This window comes from Neolamprologus brichardi, chromosome 14 (genome assembly GCF_056152115.1).
Source record: "Neolamprologus brichardi isolate AB-2024 chromosome 14, ASM5615211v1, whole genome shotgun sequence".
Taxonomy (NCBI): domain Eukaryota; kingdom Metazoa; phylum Chordata; class Actinopteri; order Cichliformes; family Cichlidae; genus Neolamprologus; species Neolamprologus brichardi.
The window spans coordinates 35376528-35392527 of NC_142117.1; the positions used below are offsets into that span (position 1 = coordinate 35376528).

The 16000-nt window shown below is 41.8% G+C and overlaps 2 protein-coding genes across 2 annotated transcripts; one reads left to right on the top strand and one right to left on the bottom strand.

Annotated features, from left to right (window-relative positions):
* Nucleotides 1-2445: 2445 nt before the first annotated feature.
* LOC118453419 (uncharacterized) lies at nt 2446-5525 on the top strand. Its single transcript, XM_035904110.2, has 3 exons — nt 2446-2608; nt 3658-4063; nt 4263-5525. The coding sequence occupies exons 1-3, from the start codon at nt 2446-2448 to the stop codon at nt 5089-5091; spliced, it is 1398 nt and encodes a 465-aa protein (XP_035760003.2). The 3' UTR covers nt 5092-5525.
* Nucleotides 5526-7562: 2037 nt separating this feature from the next.
* Nucleotides 7563-14756, bottom strand: dcun1d5 (DCN1, defective in cullin neddylation 1, domain containing 5 (S. cerevisiae)). Its single transcript, XM_006810132.2, has 10 exons — nt 14654-14756; nt 11893-11950; nt 11691-11733; nt 11013-11109; nt 9990-10155; nt 9669-9760; nt 9480-9588; nt 8838-8942; nt 8619-8721; nt 7563-8024 (listed from the first exon to the last, which is right to left on the bottom strand). The coding sequence occupies exons 4-10, from the start codon at nt 11075-11077 to the stop codon at nt 7969-7971; spliced, it is 696 nt and encodes a 231-aa protein (XP_006810195.1). The 5' UTR covers nt 11078-11109; nt 11691-11733; nt 11893-11950; nt 14654-14756; the 3' UTR covers nt 7563-7968.
* Nucleotides 14757-16000: the final 1244 nt, after the last annotated feature.

A 16000-nucleotide genomic window follows, 5' to 3' on the forward strand; every position in this document is an offset into this window, starting at 1 on the left:
CCCTGTCATTAAAATGCCTTCATGAAAAGAATAGAGACCACAAAGACAAACCCCTGCAAGGTTAAGCAAATTATTTCAGAAAGAGGTAGCACAACAGAAACAGATAAAATAAAATAAAGCAAGAACTAGCAAGTAATATGACCTACAAAGACCAAGCATAAGTTTCTTCCTCATAAAAACCATTAGTGAGTCCTTTACCACATTCTTTTTATCTTTTAATTCAAGAGAAGTTTTCATAGACTTGATGTAGGTGTGTGTGACGGATCACCTCAGCTGTGTAGTCAGGCATCACCTGGTGTTCTCTCCAATGCTGCTGGTTCTCCATTCTTTTTGCCACAAACTCCTCCAGCTGGTGGATTCGCTGCTCCACCTTCATTTTTAAATCTCTCTTTTGTGTTTCAGATGTATCGCTACATTCTTCCACAACACCTGTGAGTACTGTCACCTCAGTGATTTTACAAAAGAGAAAGTTGATGCGTGTTGCCTGAAGTTGTTGCATTGTTCTTGCAGCTTCACACACACTGAGGCACTGGATTCGTTTCAAACTCATACCCAGGTGTTGTTTTTCTTTGTTTCCACAGCTTGTGCTATTCATCTTCAGTAAACCTTTTACTTTAAAGGTTTCAAATCACAGTCTCTTCTGTGCTGCCATTACTTTCTTCAGATTTACTTCTATACAGTTTTAGGCTTTGCTTGGCCTATTTCATGTTTCATAGGTACCCTCAGCCCAGCTCGTTCAGATTAGCACATCTTATTTAGCATGGTCCAGTACTCCACACTCAAATGTGAATAACCAGCAATTAATCTGTGATTGAAGACACTTTTGCTAAGGCCAGAATGAACTGTTATGAGTTTTGTGTACTCCCAGCTTACTTTTAGTACTTTCCGGGGAGTCGTCCATTCGTGTTTATAAAATAGAGGTCAGTGGTACTAAGAATCAAGACTCTGTATATCCGAGGAGGTGGTGCGTACATGTACTGTATCAGTGTAATCAACCACAGGCAGATACCTGTCTGCACAGGGAGAAATAACACAAGCAGATAATTACCTGTTTCCTGTGTTTGTTTATAGCAAGTAAAACAGTTTAAAGCAGCTCTGTTCAACACCTTACCAGATGTAAAATGTTTACAATTTAAAACTGCATCTTTACTCTATATCTATATATCTTTAAGCCCAACTCATAATGGACTATCTTACTTTGGAACATGAATTCGAGAGAAAGAGAACACTATGGGGTTAAAGGGGTTAGGGTGCTCACTGACCTCACAGTCCATTTACTGTTATTCTGAAGTTGTGTGAGAAGTGCAGGTTGTACAGAAGGCAGGTGAAAACAAAGCCACTGTCAGTGTGACGTTATTAATCTTTAACACCATCACAGCAGAAGACATCCACAGAGTCATGTGAGAAACTGCACTTTACACTTTGCTGGAGGAAACTGTAGCAGCAGCAGCACGAGCATCAGAGCCACGAGATCGGACTTAAAGGGATAACACGACCACATTAGGAAGGAACCGTATCAGGTAAATATGAAACACGTGGGCTCTACTTTAGCTGCTTTATTATTTAAACGGTACTCAAAGATTCACTCTTTTTGGTTTGAGTTTGTTTGCTGTGAACCAACTCACTCAACAGTTCACCTCATAAAATAATTTAAAAAGGTTGAGAGCAGAACTGAAGTATTTTCTAAAATACCGTCTCACTGTGGACGGTTTGTCATCTGATTTATTCGCACTGACTTGTTTCTCCTAAAGCTGTAGGGGTCCTGTGATGTGTTCAGGTGCTCTTTTATTGTGAGTAAAAAACCTGAATCATCACTTTAAACAGCTGACTTTGAAACTTTGAATAGAATGACAGTAAAGTCCTTTACAAGCACTCCTGTTACACCTTTAACAGAACAGAGTGGTTTTGCATAACTCACAATTTGATTTACTCCTGATGCATCTTATATGGTGCTGCCAAGATGCTTGTTGTAATTAAATTTACAGCTCACTCAAGTAGTTTACTCGCCAGAGCAGGAATTTGATGGAAGTAATGGGACTGCTTCTTTTTTTGGATCTTGCCACAGTAACTTTGCACGATACACGATTCACAGTAGTCTTTATTTTATCCTGGCTGTTTTCTGTAACAAGCTGTTTTAGCTTTTCGCCCTTGTTTGCATTTACCTTCTAAACTAAAAGCTCCTTACCACAAGCTGGGAATGTTTTCAGCTGCTCTTCTTCTGACTTGCAGGTCTAGCATTCACTTTCTTTCAGCTCCGTTCTGCATCTACAAGCGCCACTTTCTTCCTAACTTGAATCATTGTAATTTTACTGGCTGCTGTTTTTAGACTGAATTTGGACACTAAAGAAGCATACATTTAATTTCATGTGCGATCACACACTCGTGTATTTTACTGCCCTCAAACTGTAAAAACCAGCTGAATTTTATTTCCTCTGCAGGTTTAAAATGTTAACCAAGTGGTTAACTTTCACAGCCTTCCTCGCCGTCCCAGCCAATCCAGGAAGAGGAGCTACCGGCCAGGGCACTCTGATTGTGGCCCCCACCTGCCGGGTCAAAGGTCATCCAGAGGTGGAACTGACTTTACACTGTGGAGATGGAAAAGATTTAGGTGAGTGAAGACGATCATCCCTGCCTCCAACTCACTCTCTGCTCTCTGAAGGCAAACGCTGACTTCTGTTAAATGTAGAAAGCGGTCACGTTCCTGCTGTAAATATTTCAGATTGTACATTAATAGAAACCAATCATTCTGAGGAATCTAAAGCGATAACACTCTATAATAATTTTGGCTAACAATGAAACTTTAATTATTCAAGTATACTAGCTGCTAAAAAGCTGGTTTGTGAATCAGACGCAACTACACAATAAAACACAGATAATGCTTAGAGATGTTCACAGATGTTGACTGTGTTTAAATCAGGTGTAGCAGGTGGATGGGGTTGCCCACTGCGCCTGCTGCGTGTCCTTCTGTGTTGTGTTGCAGGTTCTCAGTAGGTGGAGTTATTTAGTGCACCTGGCCGGCCTCCCTGGAGCATATAAGAGCTGACTGTCTCCATCACACACCCAACACTCATCCAGCTGCTAACCCAAACTAACACACCTGAAGATGTTTACTCTGTTTTTTGTCTCTTTTGGTTGATAAATCTGAAAATTTGTGTCTCTCTGAGTCTCTGACACCAGCAGCTCTGACATGAGAGAAAACTTTCACTGAACTACGGTACTGAACGTTGGTGGTGTCCCACTTATTACTGTTGATTATCATGTTTATGAAGTGTAACCAATGATTTTTAAAACAAAAAGGCCTTTATTTAAAAAAAATTTCTTAAAAAAAAAAAGCTGTTTAGCTCCTCCCCTTTAAGGCACCTTTCTTCTGACTAGCTACCCCTCACAAACAGAGGGTTTGAAAAGCAGGTGGGCGGAGCTTCTGTGCATACAGCCATAGCTTTGTGCCCATTTCAATACCGATAAACCATAACTGTTTATAAAAGATGGATGGATTCTATTTATTATTTATTTTGGAACCAGTCTCGAGTGGACGAAAGAGGAACTGCAGCATTGCCACGTGAGACACAAAGGAAAGGTTTTTGTGACTCTCTCTCTCTTTTGGTACTCATGAAATCATTACTCCTCACCTGTACCTGCTTCTTCTCTCATATGCAGGTGTGGTCCAGTACTGGCACACCCCCTTTGGAGACCTCCACACTCCTGGTTCCCATGGTAAACTGGACCCCGTCGTCATGCACCATGACGGGAGCCTGCTGGTCCCCAACACCAGTGCTCTCCACAGTGACCTGTACTACTGCCTCCTGCAGCACACAGAGGGAACTACACTGTGGCCGTATGAGCTCCACGTCGGTCACGATGGTCAAAACCTTCAGGAACTGGGAGAATACGAGCGAAGCAGCCGCTGTGCTGCGTTCAGGTTCAGGAGGGATGCTGAGTCTGAGGAGGCGAAGCAGGCAGGTGTTTCAGCCGAGCTGTTTGCAGGAGCTGTGGCTGCATCAGTGCTGCTGACCTTTGTGTTGGGATTCAGCATTGGAGCTTTTAGCAGGACTCATGTTCTCAGGTGAGTTCAGGGACTTGCGTCATTATTGGTGCCTCTTGAAGAAGTTTTAACCCAGGCTAAATCACCAGCATTGTAATCAATGTATTTTTAAACAAGTATAGAGAAAGACGCAAACACTAGATAATCTCAGTGTGAGCCAATGAGAACACCACATGTGGACTGACCCTTTTTACATTAAAGGTCTGTTTTTATCTCTCAGGTGTTTAGGGGCAGTCAGGGCAAAGCTGCGGTCACCAAAACGAGGGCGAAAGCGCCAAAGCGACACAACTGACCACGGCCCTGAGGTCAGCATGGCAACCCTGCCGCCCACGAACGAGAACCCGGCCTCTGAAAACGACCAGGTGATGCACAACATCTCTGCGCCTAACCTGTCTCCTCCTGCCAAACCTCAGAGAAGCTTCCGGCACAAACGAGAGGAAGACGAGCCACCAGAGACCACTGCATATCTGGAAGGATGTGACTACAAGGAGGAGGAGGAAGAAGAGGGAAGATGTGCAGAGAACAGAAATAAAGGCAGTGATAAGGAGTTAGAAGAGGGGGAGAAAGAGAGCCGGTTTGGTCGCTTGTATCTGATAGGAGAGGATGGAGAGAGTCAAAGTGAAACAGATGAGGATGAGGAGGACAAACATGGAAGCGAGAGCAGGGAGGTGAAGATGAGTATGGTGCAGGAGGAAGAGGAGGCGGCGGCCGGTGAGGAGAAAGATGGTGAGACGGAGATTTCCAGAGATTCTGAAAAGTCATCTTTTGAAAGTGAAGATGAGGAGACAGGAGGCAAAAACCAGGAGGTGACCGATCAAGGAGCGCTGCCGCCCTCCCCACCACGCCCAGCCCGCCGCAGCCGCGTCATCCGCCTGTACCAGTATGACGAGGACGGCCAGCGATACGGCCACCTTCCAGACCCTGGCCCCGACGCTCCTCTCCCCGCCCCCAGATTCAAACAGCGTTCCGTCTCTCTGACGCGCCTCTCCGCCATCATGGCTGCAGCCTCAACAGGGCCACTGGACCAGAGACAACAGGAAGAAGGATAGTGAGCAGACGTCAAACTTCCACATGGACATTTGATAGATGCTACAGAGAGTGGACAAAATAATGACAACATCATGGCTCAAGTCGAGTCCAGCTCTACAAACTTTGTTTGGAAGGGTCGCCACATTTAGCGCCACAAACCGAGCCTGCGTTACTGCTACCCCTCAGGACAATAAAGGACAAAGTCTCACACATTCAAGTTTCCAAAGTAAAATAATTAGGGGGCGTACCATATAATGCACGAGTGGGGAGTCCATTCATCAAAAGTTAAATGCTTTCTTTGGCACAGATGTTCAGTGCATATTATTATTATTATTATTATAAGTTATATTTGCATTATAACTATATATATTATAATTTCCACTCATGCTTACTTGCAGATCTGAGTTGCACTGATTTGATTATCTCAGAAAATCTGCAAAAATGTACAAAATAAAAAGACTTTCATGTTTTGAAGTTATTTGTTATGCTGTAAACACCTGAACGAAGCAGAACAGCAATCTCCCAGTGGCTGAACTGAAATGATGCACACCTGTACCTGATATGTTGGGTGTGGAATCGATGTATACATACCCTAAGACTGGACACTGTATTTTTATGAGGTCTGACGGGTGAATCTGCACACGCACTTTTTATATCTGGAAATCAATTTTTGCATAAATTAAAAAAAGCTAAAGCCATCATCAAAGTAATGCTATGACTTCATCCTGAATCATCTTTGCATCCTGCTGATGAGATAACAGCTGAAGCTGAACTAGGCTTCACTTTTGTAATACCACTTTGTACCACATGGTGACACAACAAGTAAGTTAATCTTACATATGGCTCGGGTCAAAGATTTTAACTTATACGCCGTCATACGGCTGTATCTGTTCAGATGAAGTTTAAATCCACCAGCTTGGGTCAAGTCAAGGAAAATAGGCATTTTAAGGAATCTTGAAACTGAAGTGGTACGTGCCATGTCTGTGTGCATTTTTATTGGGACTGTGGTGACATCTGAAACTAATGAGAACCCTTCCTGCACTAATGCTTGTTCCCATCACATTTACCCAGGTTTCTGCAGAGACTGACACCTGATGGTTTTTGAAGGACAATAGGGGCAAATCTCTAAACTATGAAAAAGTAAAACAGCATAAGACTGATCATATGGACCAGAGGTCACAAGGTGCAGGCACAACACCTGAAATAGGGCAGCATGGGCGTGAATGGAGGTTAATGCTGTTACCTCAGAGCACGGCCTGGTTTAAAGACATCCACGTTAGGTTAACTGGTCATGTATGTGAGGTAGATGAAGTCCTTTAAGTGTGAGCAGTTAAACTGTGACTTGTGTATGGATGAAATGTGAGTAAATTACTTGCCGCTTCTGAGAATGTCCTCGCTACTTGTAATGATTAAATCATTATGCTATTATGCTTTCATGTATAAAACAGGACATGATGTCAGACAGTTAATTTAGTTTGTGTTTGGTGGGGAAATAAATTGACTCTCCCTGCTCTCTTAATTAAGGATTAATCTTCCACTTATTAAGGCAGGCCGTTTACTCCAGCAGTCCCCGACCTTTTTAGCGCCACAGACCGGTTAAATGTCAGACAATATTTTCACAGACCGGCCTTTAAGGTGTCGCAGATAAATACAAATAAAATGATACGATTAAGACAAAAACTGTTATTTTGTAAATATAATAATAAAAAAGCAAATTAACTGTAATTTTGCAACTTTATTAGCATCCTCCTCCTAAAATGCGCCAACAAGATTGAGTGTAACATCCTCCTCTCTGCCCCTTAATGCTCTCTGGTCGCTACGGTAACGCGTAAATATTTCTTTCAAAAGATGACACAACTACAACATGGGAAAAAACCCAGGGAAACAGAGTTAACAATAAAAACCCTGAAAACCATTAATTTCACACCCGAGCCTCAACAACCCCGGTACCAAACGACTCACGGACCCGGGGGTTGGGTACCGCTGGTTTACACATTCTAAATTGATGTGCAGTTCAAAATTTGTTGTAGGGCCCAGATTATACCGTGCAAGGCATACAACATGAACAGTAAGTTAACCAGCCAAGAATATATTCTTATTTACAGCAGTGAAAGAGTCTCGTGAGTAAATGTGGAGAAGTCCAAGAAGAAATGTGAAACATTATGAGCTCTGGGGAAACAACTCCCCCTGCTGGTCAGTTTTAGTTGACATTTGCAGCTGGTAATTTTAGAAAGTACCTTTAAAGTTTGTGTTGTTTTTTTTTTAAAGCATTCACTAAATTAACTGCCCAGAGGGGTTTCAGGATAGCTGTAGAGTGGTGAGACTTGCTTCTAGCAGGTGAGGTGCTGGTTATCTGGCAGGATGTGGCCTAATAAGAAGTGTTAGGAGATAAAGGGATAACTGCTGTATCTGCTCAGGGGTTGCTGGACTGACACCTAAAAAAGAAATGGTAAATTAATTCTTCAGGCTGACCATGCATTAGTGTGAAAACACGGTGCAGGAGTGGCGAATGAAACCTGGGCTCTGCAACTTGATGAATTTCCATTTCCTTTTTATTACTGTGAAAACTTCTATAAACAAGACACAAAAATGGGGGAAAAAAAAAACATTAAACATAAATTCCACAGCTCTTCTCAGTCCCTTTTCCCTCTGACAGTTTCTTCTGTTGAAATTAACACTATTTAAAAAAAAAAAAAAAGTCTTCTCAGCAGGAGGAAGGCCTCTTAGCATTTGGACGATGGTGCACAGACGCCTCTAACGGGATTTGAAGGTCCACAGGGACGAGGTTGTACTCCATATTTCTGTGTATGTGTGGATGAAACCTTTTTCCAAACAGACTCCTTCCCGGGTTCTCAGTTTTCTCCCTCTTCATCCTTTTGTTTTTGTGGTTGTTAATGCTATGAAGCTGACCAACTTCTTCGCCATTCCACGAACTCGTCTAGAAGCACCGGCCCTGCAAAAAACAAATAAACCCGTAAATATAGACAAAGGTGCGCCTGCACATTATTACTGTTCAGTGAAGCCATAAAGCGATTTTAAGGTTTAAAACTGAAATGCTTGTTTAACATTCTTTTGCAGTTATACGTGTTGAAAAGTTTGCTTAAACAGCTGGCCATTTAAAACTTCTAACTTTTAAGAATCTTAAAATCAATATAAAAATGGAGGGAAGATGGTGTAAATGTATTAACATCAGGACTGCTGTGGCATTTTGGACATTTTGGACAAGTATTGTGGACAAGTGATGGACAGATGTTAGATTTCCTTTCACAGAAAGGAGTGAGCCATCATGGAAGACCCCCCAGAATTATAACATGCTCATCCTTCTGTCCTAAGAGCGTGAACCGATCCAGCTGTGTTCTTGTGTATTATGACAAACTGTGCGACAGCGGCCATTCCCAAACCAAAGCCCTGGATGGTCCAGGTGGGGCGATAACTGGCCAACACATCCTATTCCATGTTTGGACCTTTCATACAGGTTTCTATTCCCGCCTTGAAGCAGCTCTGTGAAAGAGGCCTGCACTATTTTCCTAGTACAAGTGGTACTCACAAGCTCCATCCTCATCGTAGTTACTGAGGTCTGGGTTGATGGTCCGGCTGAACTCCAGAACATTATACCACTGGTCTTTATTCAATCCCTTATACTTGGACTGCTGTGGGAGACATTAATGGGGGGGAGACAGTGAGGAAACAACACAGAGAGAGGAGTGAAGAGCTGTTTGAAGATGAGCTGATTTCACATCTCCTTTATCAGAGCAATGAGATTTACCTCCAGGAACTGGCTGAAGACTGGGAAGAGCGGCCATGACCTCCCCAGCAGCAGAGCCAGCATTAATTTTGCCGTGTCCATGTCCAAACTCCTCTGGTTCTTATCCTGAGGACAGAAGCAACTCAGTGAGTGAGCTCAGTAATAAGTGCAGCAGTTCATATCTCTTATGATCCCATGAATGCGCTGATGAGCGTTTCCCCACAGTCCCATTAGTCATAACAGTTAAACCTAACTGTTATGACTCCCTCATTTATGGTTATTTAAAAAAAAATTAAAAAAAAAATCCAGCTGCATCAGCAGGGAGATTCACTGCATCAAGCTCAGAGTCAGAATTCAGAGACTTGATCTGAAAGCCTGTGTTGGTGAAGTTAAGCTTCATTTATGGTCACCACACCAAATCTTTTCAGAAGCTCAGAGTTTAAATGTAGCATCTGCTCCTCCTGGTTAAAACATGGTCACCCCATAGGGAACTATTTTGTGGTAATTTGGTGCTTTTAAATTATTATTTTTATTCCAACTTTTCCTCATAACAATCACAAAGTCAGGAGCACAAACACTGCAGACATATTACAAAATGATGTTCAAGGATTTTTATAGGCTTAACTTCCAAATAATAACAATAAATAAAATAAATAGACTCACTCTGGCAAAGTCAAAGGCGTATCTGTAGATATTTTTAAAGGTCGCAGCATCGTTGAGCTCACTGCGCAGGTAATCAAGTTTACTTTGTAATCTCTCTGTGCAGTCACACCTGCATGTAGACGAAGAAAACGCATTTAGGCGTATTTGTAACCTCAACCACAAATAAACTGAAAGAATAAGATTTCTTACTGTAATATCGTCATTCCCCTGAGCCACTCGTCTTTTGTGAAGTACCCCATGTTTGCTGCTTCTAGATGCCACGCTAAAACTAACATGATAATCTGCAGGAAAGAAAGAGGAGATTCAAACAAGTGTAAGAAAGCTTGTTTCCTACCATCTTTATTTTTCACAGAAAAACCATTTGTTGCTAAAATAAAGCTCCATAAAACATTCTCACATCATGAGTGCCTCACAGTCTCTTTTCTGAGTGTTACCCTATGACTCCTGATGGTCAGGAGTTCATCAGGTAAGGGACATGCAGAGTGACTAAGAGTCAAGCTGCTGACTTACATTCTCTGGTTCCACGCCAATGTCCTCACAGAACTTCTCCATGGCCTCTGGGCCGAACACCTTGTCGGGGGCAGCGTACTTGTGGAACCAGGCCAGGCACTTCTTACTGGAAAAAGGCTTCTCAGTGTTGATCGGCCTCGGACCGCGGATCAGAGGTCGGGTAAAACTTCGGCACAGACCAAACATTTTAAAGATAAATGTGCAGTCATAACTTCAGGAGGTTGTTACATGGCAGCTATACAACAGCTGGACTACAGTCAAAGCAAAAATACAACAAAGGATTTCACCCTGTGAGAGCTGGGATAGGCTCCAGCACCCCTGACTCTGAACAGGGTAAAGTGGCTCAGAAAACAGCCTGTCAGTATTTCCTGCAGATTAATGGCAACGCGGTGGCTCAGTGGTTACCACAGCTGCCTCACAGCTGGATGTTCTCCAAGAACATTGGTGTATCCAGTCAGCCAGCCAGTTTAGAATCAACTGCTACCAAGTCAGATCAGATGCTGTTGTATGCAAATGGCTCAAGTGATTATTCACATGAGACTCAAACTGTCATCATATTTCATTAAAAACCTGAAATTAAGCCTGCACGGACATTTAGGATGTACAGAGCTGAGGCACTGATGGATTATCCACCTCATTTATATCCAAGAATAAAGCAAAGGTACCTAATAAAGTGGCACTTTAGATACTCTCCTACAGTCCTGAAGACTGAGGCAGTGCTGATTAAGATGACAAGTATGTGCTGAGTGCCTCGATTAGTAAGGAGCATAACTCACAACATGTGTGAAGATATGTGTTTTGGCTACATCCTCACTGTGACTGCAGCATGAGCATTCATCTACACTCTTAATACACAATGAAGAAGAAGAGGAGAAGGGCTCAGAAAGCCTACACCCGGCTGAGAGAGCATCGAACTCACAAGGTAATCAATAAAGGTTCAAGAAGCACGTAGGATGGATAGAAGACAAAGGTTAGCGTTGCAGACACAGGACACCCTCAGTGTGAGCAGATATATCTGTTTACCTCGTAATTTTACAGTTCTGCTCATGATCATCTGCATCAGGCAGCTTCCTCTTCTTCACAGGCATCACGGCACCTTTACTGGGCTTCACTAGCTGGGCTACATTTACAGAGCAAAGACAAGAGTCAAACATCCGTTTGACCCTGGAGTGACTGAGCCATCTTAGCAGCTACAACAACTCAAGTACATTTACAGAAATGCTTTACTTTGTATGTTTCATACCCAAAACATTTCCTCCATCTATGATGGGTATTCTAACATTCAAAATACTTTGATTACTGAATTATCTGAAAGGGTAACTGTCAAAATGAGACGGCCAATTATGGAACAAGTATTGGAGGAGCACTGACGCAGTGTAAGAATCAGTTAATCTAATCTTGGGTCAAAAATCTGGACTTTTAAGTTCTGTGTTCTTTTATTAGTTTAACGTCAGTAGCAAATCAGTACATCTTTGGGCTTTAAGCATCTGCCTTCTGCAGCAGCAGGTGTGAAAAAATTTAATAAAATCAAAGCCTGTTTTTTAAAAACATACTTCTATTTCTACACATCTTTCTATTACCCTTCCCTATTAAAATATTAGAAGTAAACTGATAAATTCATGGTGTGAAACGTTTTTATGATTAAAAAAAAAAACAAAAACACAGCACACAGATATATATGAGTTGTGTGAGAGGTTGTACCTGTATACTTCTGCCTGCCTTGTCCATTCAAATCTAAGCAATGCTGGAATAAAAGAAGAAAACTGGTTAAAAAAAACAGTCTCTGCACAGCACCTGATAAGCTGATGGATGCTGTACGCTAAAGTCCAGCAGTATTATCACTTTAAACGTGCCGGACTACACCGGCAGTGTCTGCTACACACAAATCAACACAAATACTCACAAGCTTGTCCAGCGTTTCTGACAGCGTGCTGATGTTTGCCAGGCTGTGAGGACTTTTCCTACGAGAAAGCACACAAGCACTGACTCAGCATCATTCAGGGAACGTTGGCCAAGGAAGAACGAAGGCATCGGCCAAAACACATGCGAGGCATTACTAACACCACCTTCACTTTGAAACCAAGAGGAAAAATCTGATCATAGGTCAAAGACCTCAGATGAGATCCAAAATGTTTTTATAGTTTCTGTAAACCAGGAAGGTTTAGGGTAAATATCTGATACTGTGACTATGAATGTGGAGTCTCAGGAGCGCAGCTCAGGTTCATTCAGAATGATAGATGCTTGAAGTCTCTAAAATATTTGGATTTGTGTGGTGTTCTCTCGTTCTGCTAATATGAATTTGAGTCATTTTCAAGATATTTATGAAATTATCAAAATAACAACACTAGAATTATTATTATTATTATTAACTACTTTCAAAATTTCAATGAAGATTGAAGAAAATTTATTTAACACAGGCATGAGGTGAGTACTTTGTATCAGCAGATTTCCAAAGCCAAGGCATTCGGATCATATCTGTGCGTCGTTGTTAATTGAAGTTTCATTGCAGTTGCCCTCCTGGCCTTACAGTCAACTGAACGTTCAGAAATTCAAGGAAAGAACCGATTTCTGCCTTTAGAGCTGTGATTTTTAAGCCTTTGTGCCAAAGCAAAACAAACAGCAAACCAGAAACCTGTCGTCATATGCGCAGAATGTCATACTCTCTCATTTCAAATATCATCACTTCTTTTGATTGCAATGTTAGCTGATTTTAAGAACTACAATGAGCACCACTAAAGTATGACTTGCATCCATCCTCTTATCACACAAGAACACATACATTGTATGGTCAAAAATATGGGGACACACTCTTAGTCTTTGAATTCAGGTGTTTTTAGTTCCATAGCCACAGGTGTATAAAATCAAGCACCCAGCCATGCGGTCAGCCTTTAGAATGACTTGTGAAAGAATGGGTCGTTCTACAGAATTAACAGAAATGGAGTACTACTGAAACAGGATGCCACTGTTGCAACAGGTCAGCGGGTGAAATTTCTTCCCTTTTAGATATTCCGCAGTCAGCTGTATTATTGTAAACGTGGACGTGTTCAGGAATCAATAACTCATCCACGATCATCCAGATCAAGTAAAGTTACAGAGTGCGATCGCTGCGTGCTGAGGTGTAAAGCACATATGTTCTGCTGACTCAGTAACTGCAGACCTCAAAACCTCTGACATTAAGATCAGCATGTAAACTGTACACTGGGAGCTTCATGGCATGGGTTTCTATGGCAGAGCAGCTCCTGTGGGTGTATTATGTGGGCAGCCTAGAAATTTTGTTTATGTAGTGTAGATTCCTGCTGCCTCTGGTTCAGACGCAGCTCTCTTCTACCCTTTTAAAGCAGGTGAAGTCTCTCTATAAAAGGATGTTCAGTTTCCAAGGCCCTCTTTAGCTCACTATATCAGCATTAACAGATTAACTCAGGCTGAAGGCTGCTGACATCACAAGTCCAGCTGCTCAATTATATCTCCTCACTATCAATCAGGCCAATGAGGTCAACTGAAATGACATTTAGTACTTTTTGTGCAGTTACAATGTTTCGTTGATGCAGAAATCTCAGGGGACACCTTGACTTGCCTCAGGGCAGCACTGGGGAACCACAGCCTTTAAGTATAGGACCCATTGGAAGTTATGATCATATGTAGACATGATCCCAGACACATACACAACAATGAATTCTGTGACTTTACTCCCCATTAGGATCATTCAAGTGATTCCAGGAGATGATGTGTGGAGAGGCAGAGTGTGCCATCGCAGCAGCTGTCACAAGTACGATTCATAAATGCACAAAATTCACTTGAGTACTGTTAAAATGAATGGTGACGCCATTGTTGGAGATTGAAATGGGCCAGTTCGGAAACATTGTTTTTGTTCGGTTCGGCCTGCATAGCTGGTTAAAAGGAAGGAGCAAACAGGGACTGCCTCATCACACTAAATTTCCGTTTTCGTGTTCAGACTTGATATAAAAGCTCACTAGAAGAACGAGGACACTGCTCGGTAGAAAACAGGCGTTGTCACGTTTGCATTTCAACAAAAACCACCAAACGTAACTGTCGCGCAGCTGCAGTGTCTGCGACATTAAACGTGAACTTTTTCCAGCGTTTGAACTGTTAAAAATAAACATGGTAACGACAGCACTGCTACAGAACCAGTTTAAAAAGCTCTGTGGGAAACACACGTCACCATCCCTCCACCACACACACCTAAAGCACAAGACACAGGTACATATTGAATAAAAAGTCTGTTAAGGGTCTGGACTCTGTTAAACTTTAAACTTTGGGCTAAAATCCAAACGGCTGCGGGTCTCTGCCGTTGATGCTAACGTTAGCTAACCAGGCTAGAATGACTAATAGCAGACTTCGTGCCAGGATGTCGCATTTTGTCGCCACTTAAATGTTACAAAAACATGATTCGTATTACAAATTCCACATTTATCTCCTTCATTTTCTTCAGAGAGTCAGTCTTGACTCATAGTGAACCCCTTTTGTTCGCTAGCTAACATTAGTGGCGCACCGCGGGTTTCAGAGCTGCTCTGCTAACGTCTGCTAATGTGTCCAAACACGCGTCAAAAGTCTTTAAATCACTCGCATCATAATTAGAGGCAAATATAAGACAGATGCCTGGGGCAACACCTGGTAATTGATAGGGCACTCTTTTAAACACTTACCACTTTCAGTCACACTCAGACTACTGTCACAGTTCCACCTGCTTCTCTTATGCCGGAGTTTTGGCTGGAGCCGGCGTTTCCGCGAGAGTGGACGATACCACCGCTTTATGGGGGTGCAATACAAAATTAGCGTTTCCCTGTTCAGAGAAATGTGCGCGAACGCTCTTTTTTAAGAATGGATGTTTATAAAACACGACATTTAACCTAATTTACAAGAAGGATATATGGTCTTAGACAACAGTTATCCAAACGACAACATCTGATGGTTGTAGTGTACACCCGAAGAGCCGAATATATCGTTTTAGTTCTTAAAGAAATAGTCCCTTATTTTTGGCTCACATGCTCACATGTACTCATGTCCATACATCCATTCATCCCAGCTGTCATAGGGCGAGAGGCAGGGTGTAATAAAGTTTTTAACATTTAAATAAAACTGTAAAATCTCTGTCAGCTATTTTTCTAAAATAGTTCCTCTGAACTTTTTATTTAATTTTAGCTGTTCACAGTTCAAAAACTCGTCCATCACTCTGAGTTAACGACAAGCAAGGTTATCCTTAGGCTAGATGCACTGGGTGTAGATGGGTGTCAGGGGTGATGTGATTTATGACAGAAAGGTAGTGATAGCGAGAGTAAAAGAGAAGCTCTCCATAACCTGCTGTGATGTATGGTTTGGAGACAGGACGTGAGGCCAAAGACAGAGGAGTTGATGATGTTTGTTGGGAGTGAGCAGGATGGACAGGATAGAGGCAGCTGATCCACAGATAATCCTGCAGTGAGAGCTTGTCCTTTAATAACACAATTAATCTGCAAAATAACAAGTTTAAAAATAAATGTTATGGATAAAAAGTATAATCTACATGCAAAATATAGTTTAGTAGAAACATATGTATATAACAGGTGTCATTATATGACCCCCTGCTGGTCTCTGGTCTTTGTTTTTAAAGGTTTAGTAAGCAAAATACTATTTGACCTGAGACTTGTGTAGTGTTTATTAACTCAGAGTTAGTGTTTATACTGAGGGTTGTTGGAACATTAATAAACCCAGTGTTCCTGTAACTGTGCGGTGTATGGAGCACATGATTGTGGCCCATACACCATCTCTTAAAATGTAAATATTCAGCAAAAATTCTCATAGATTTCTTTAAAAGAAAAACTTAAATAAAAAAATCTAGGTCATTCACAGTGACATTGCATTTGTTTATTTACCATTTTCTTAATTAAGTTAATATGAAGTAAGATTAGATTAGATGAAACTTTATTAATCCCTCAGGTGGGTTCCTCCAGGAAATTTAACTGCAGAATAAGTCTGCAAACTACATCAAGTCCTTGTAATTTATCTTCTTGATA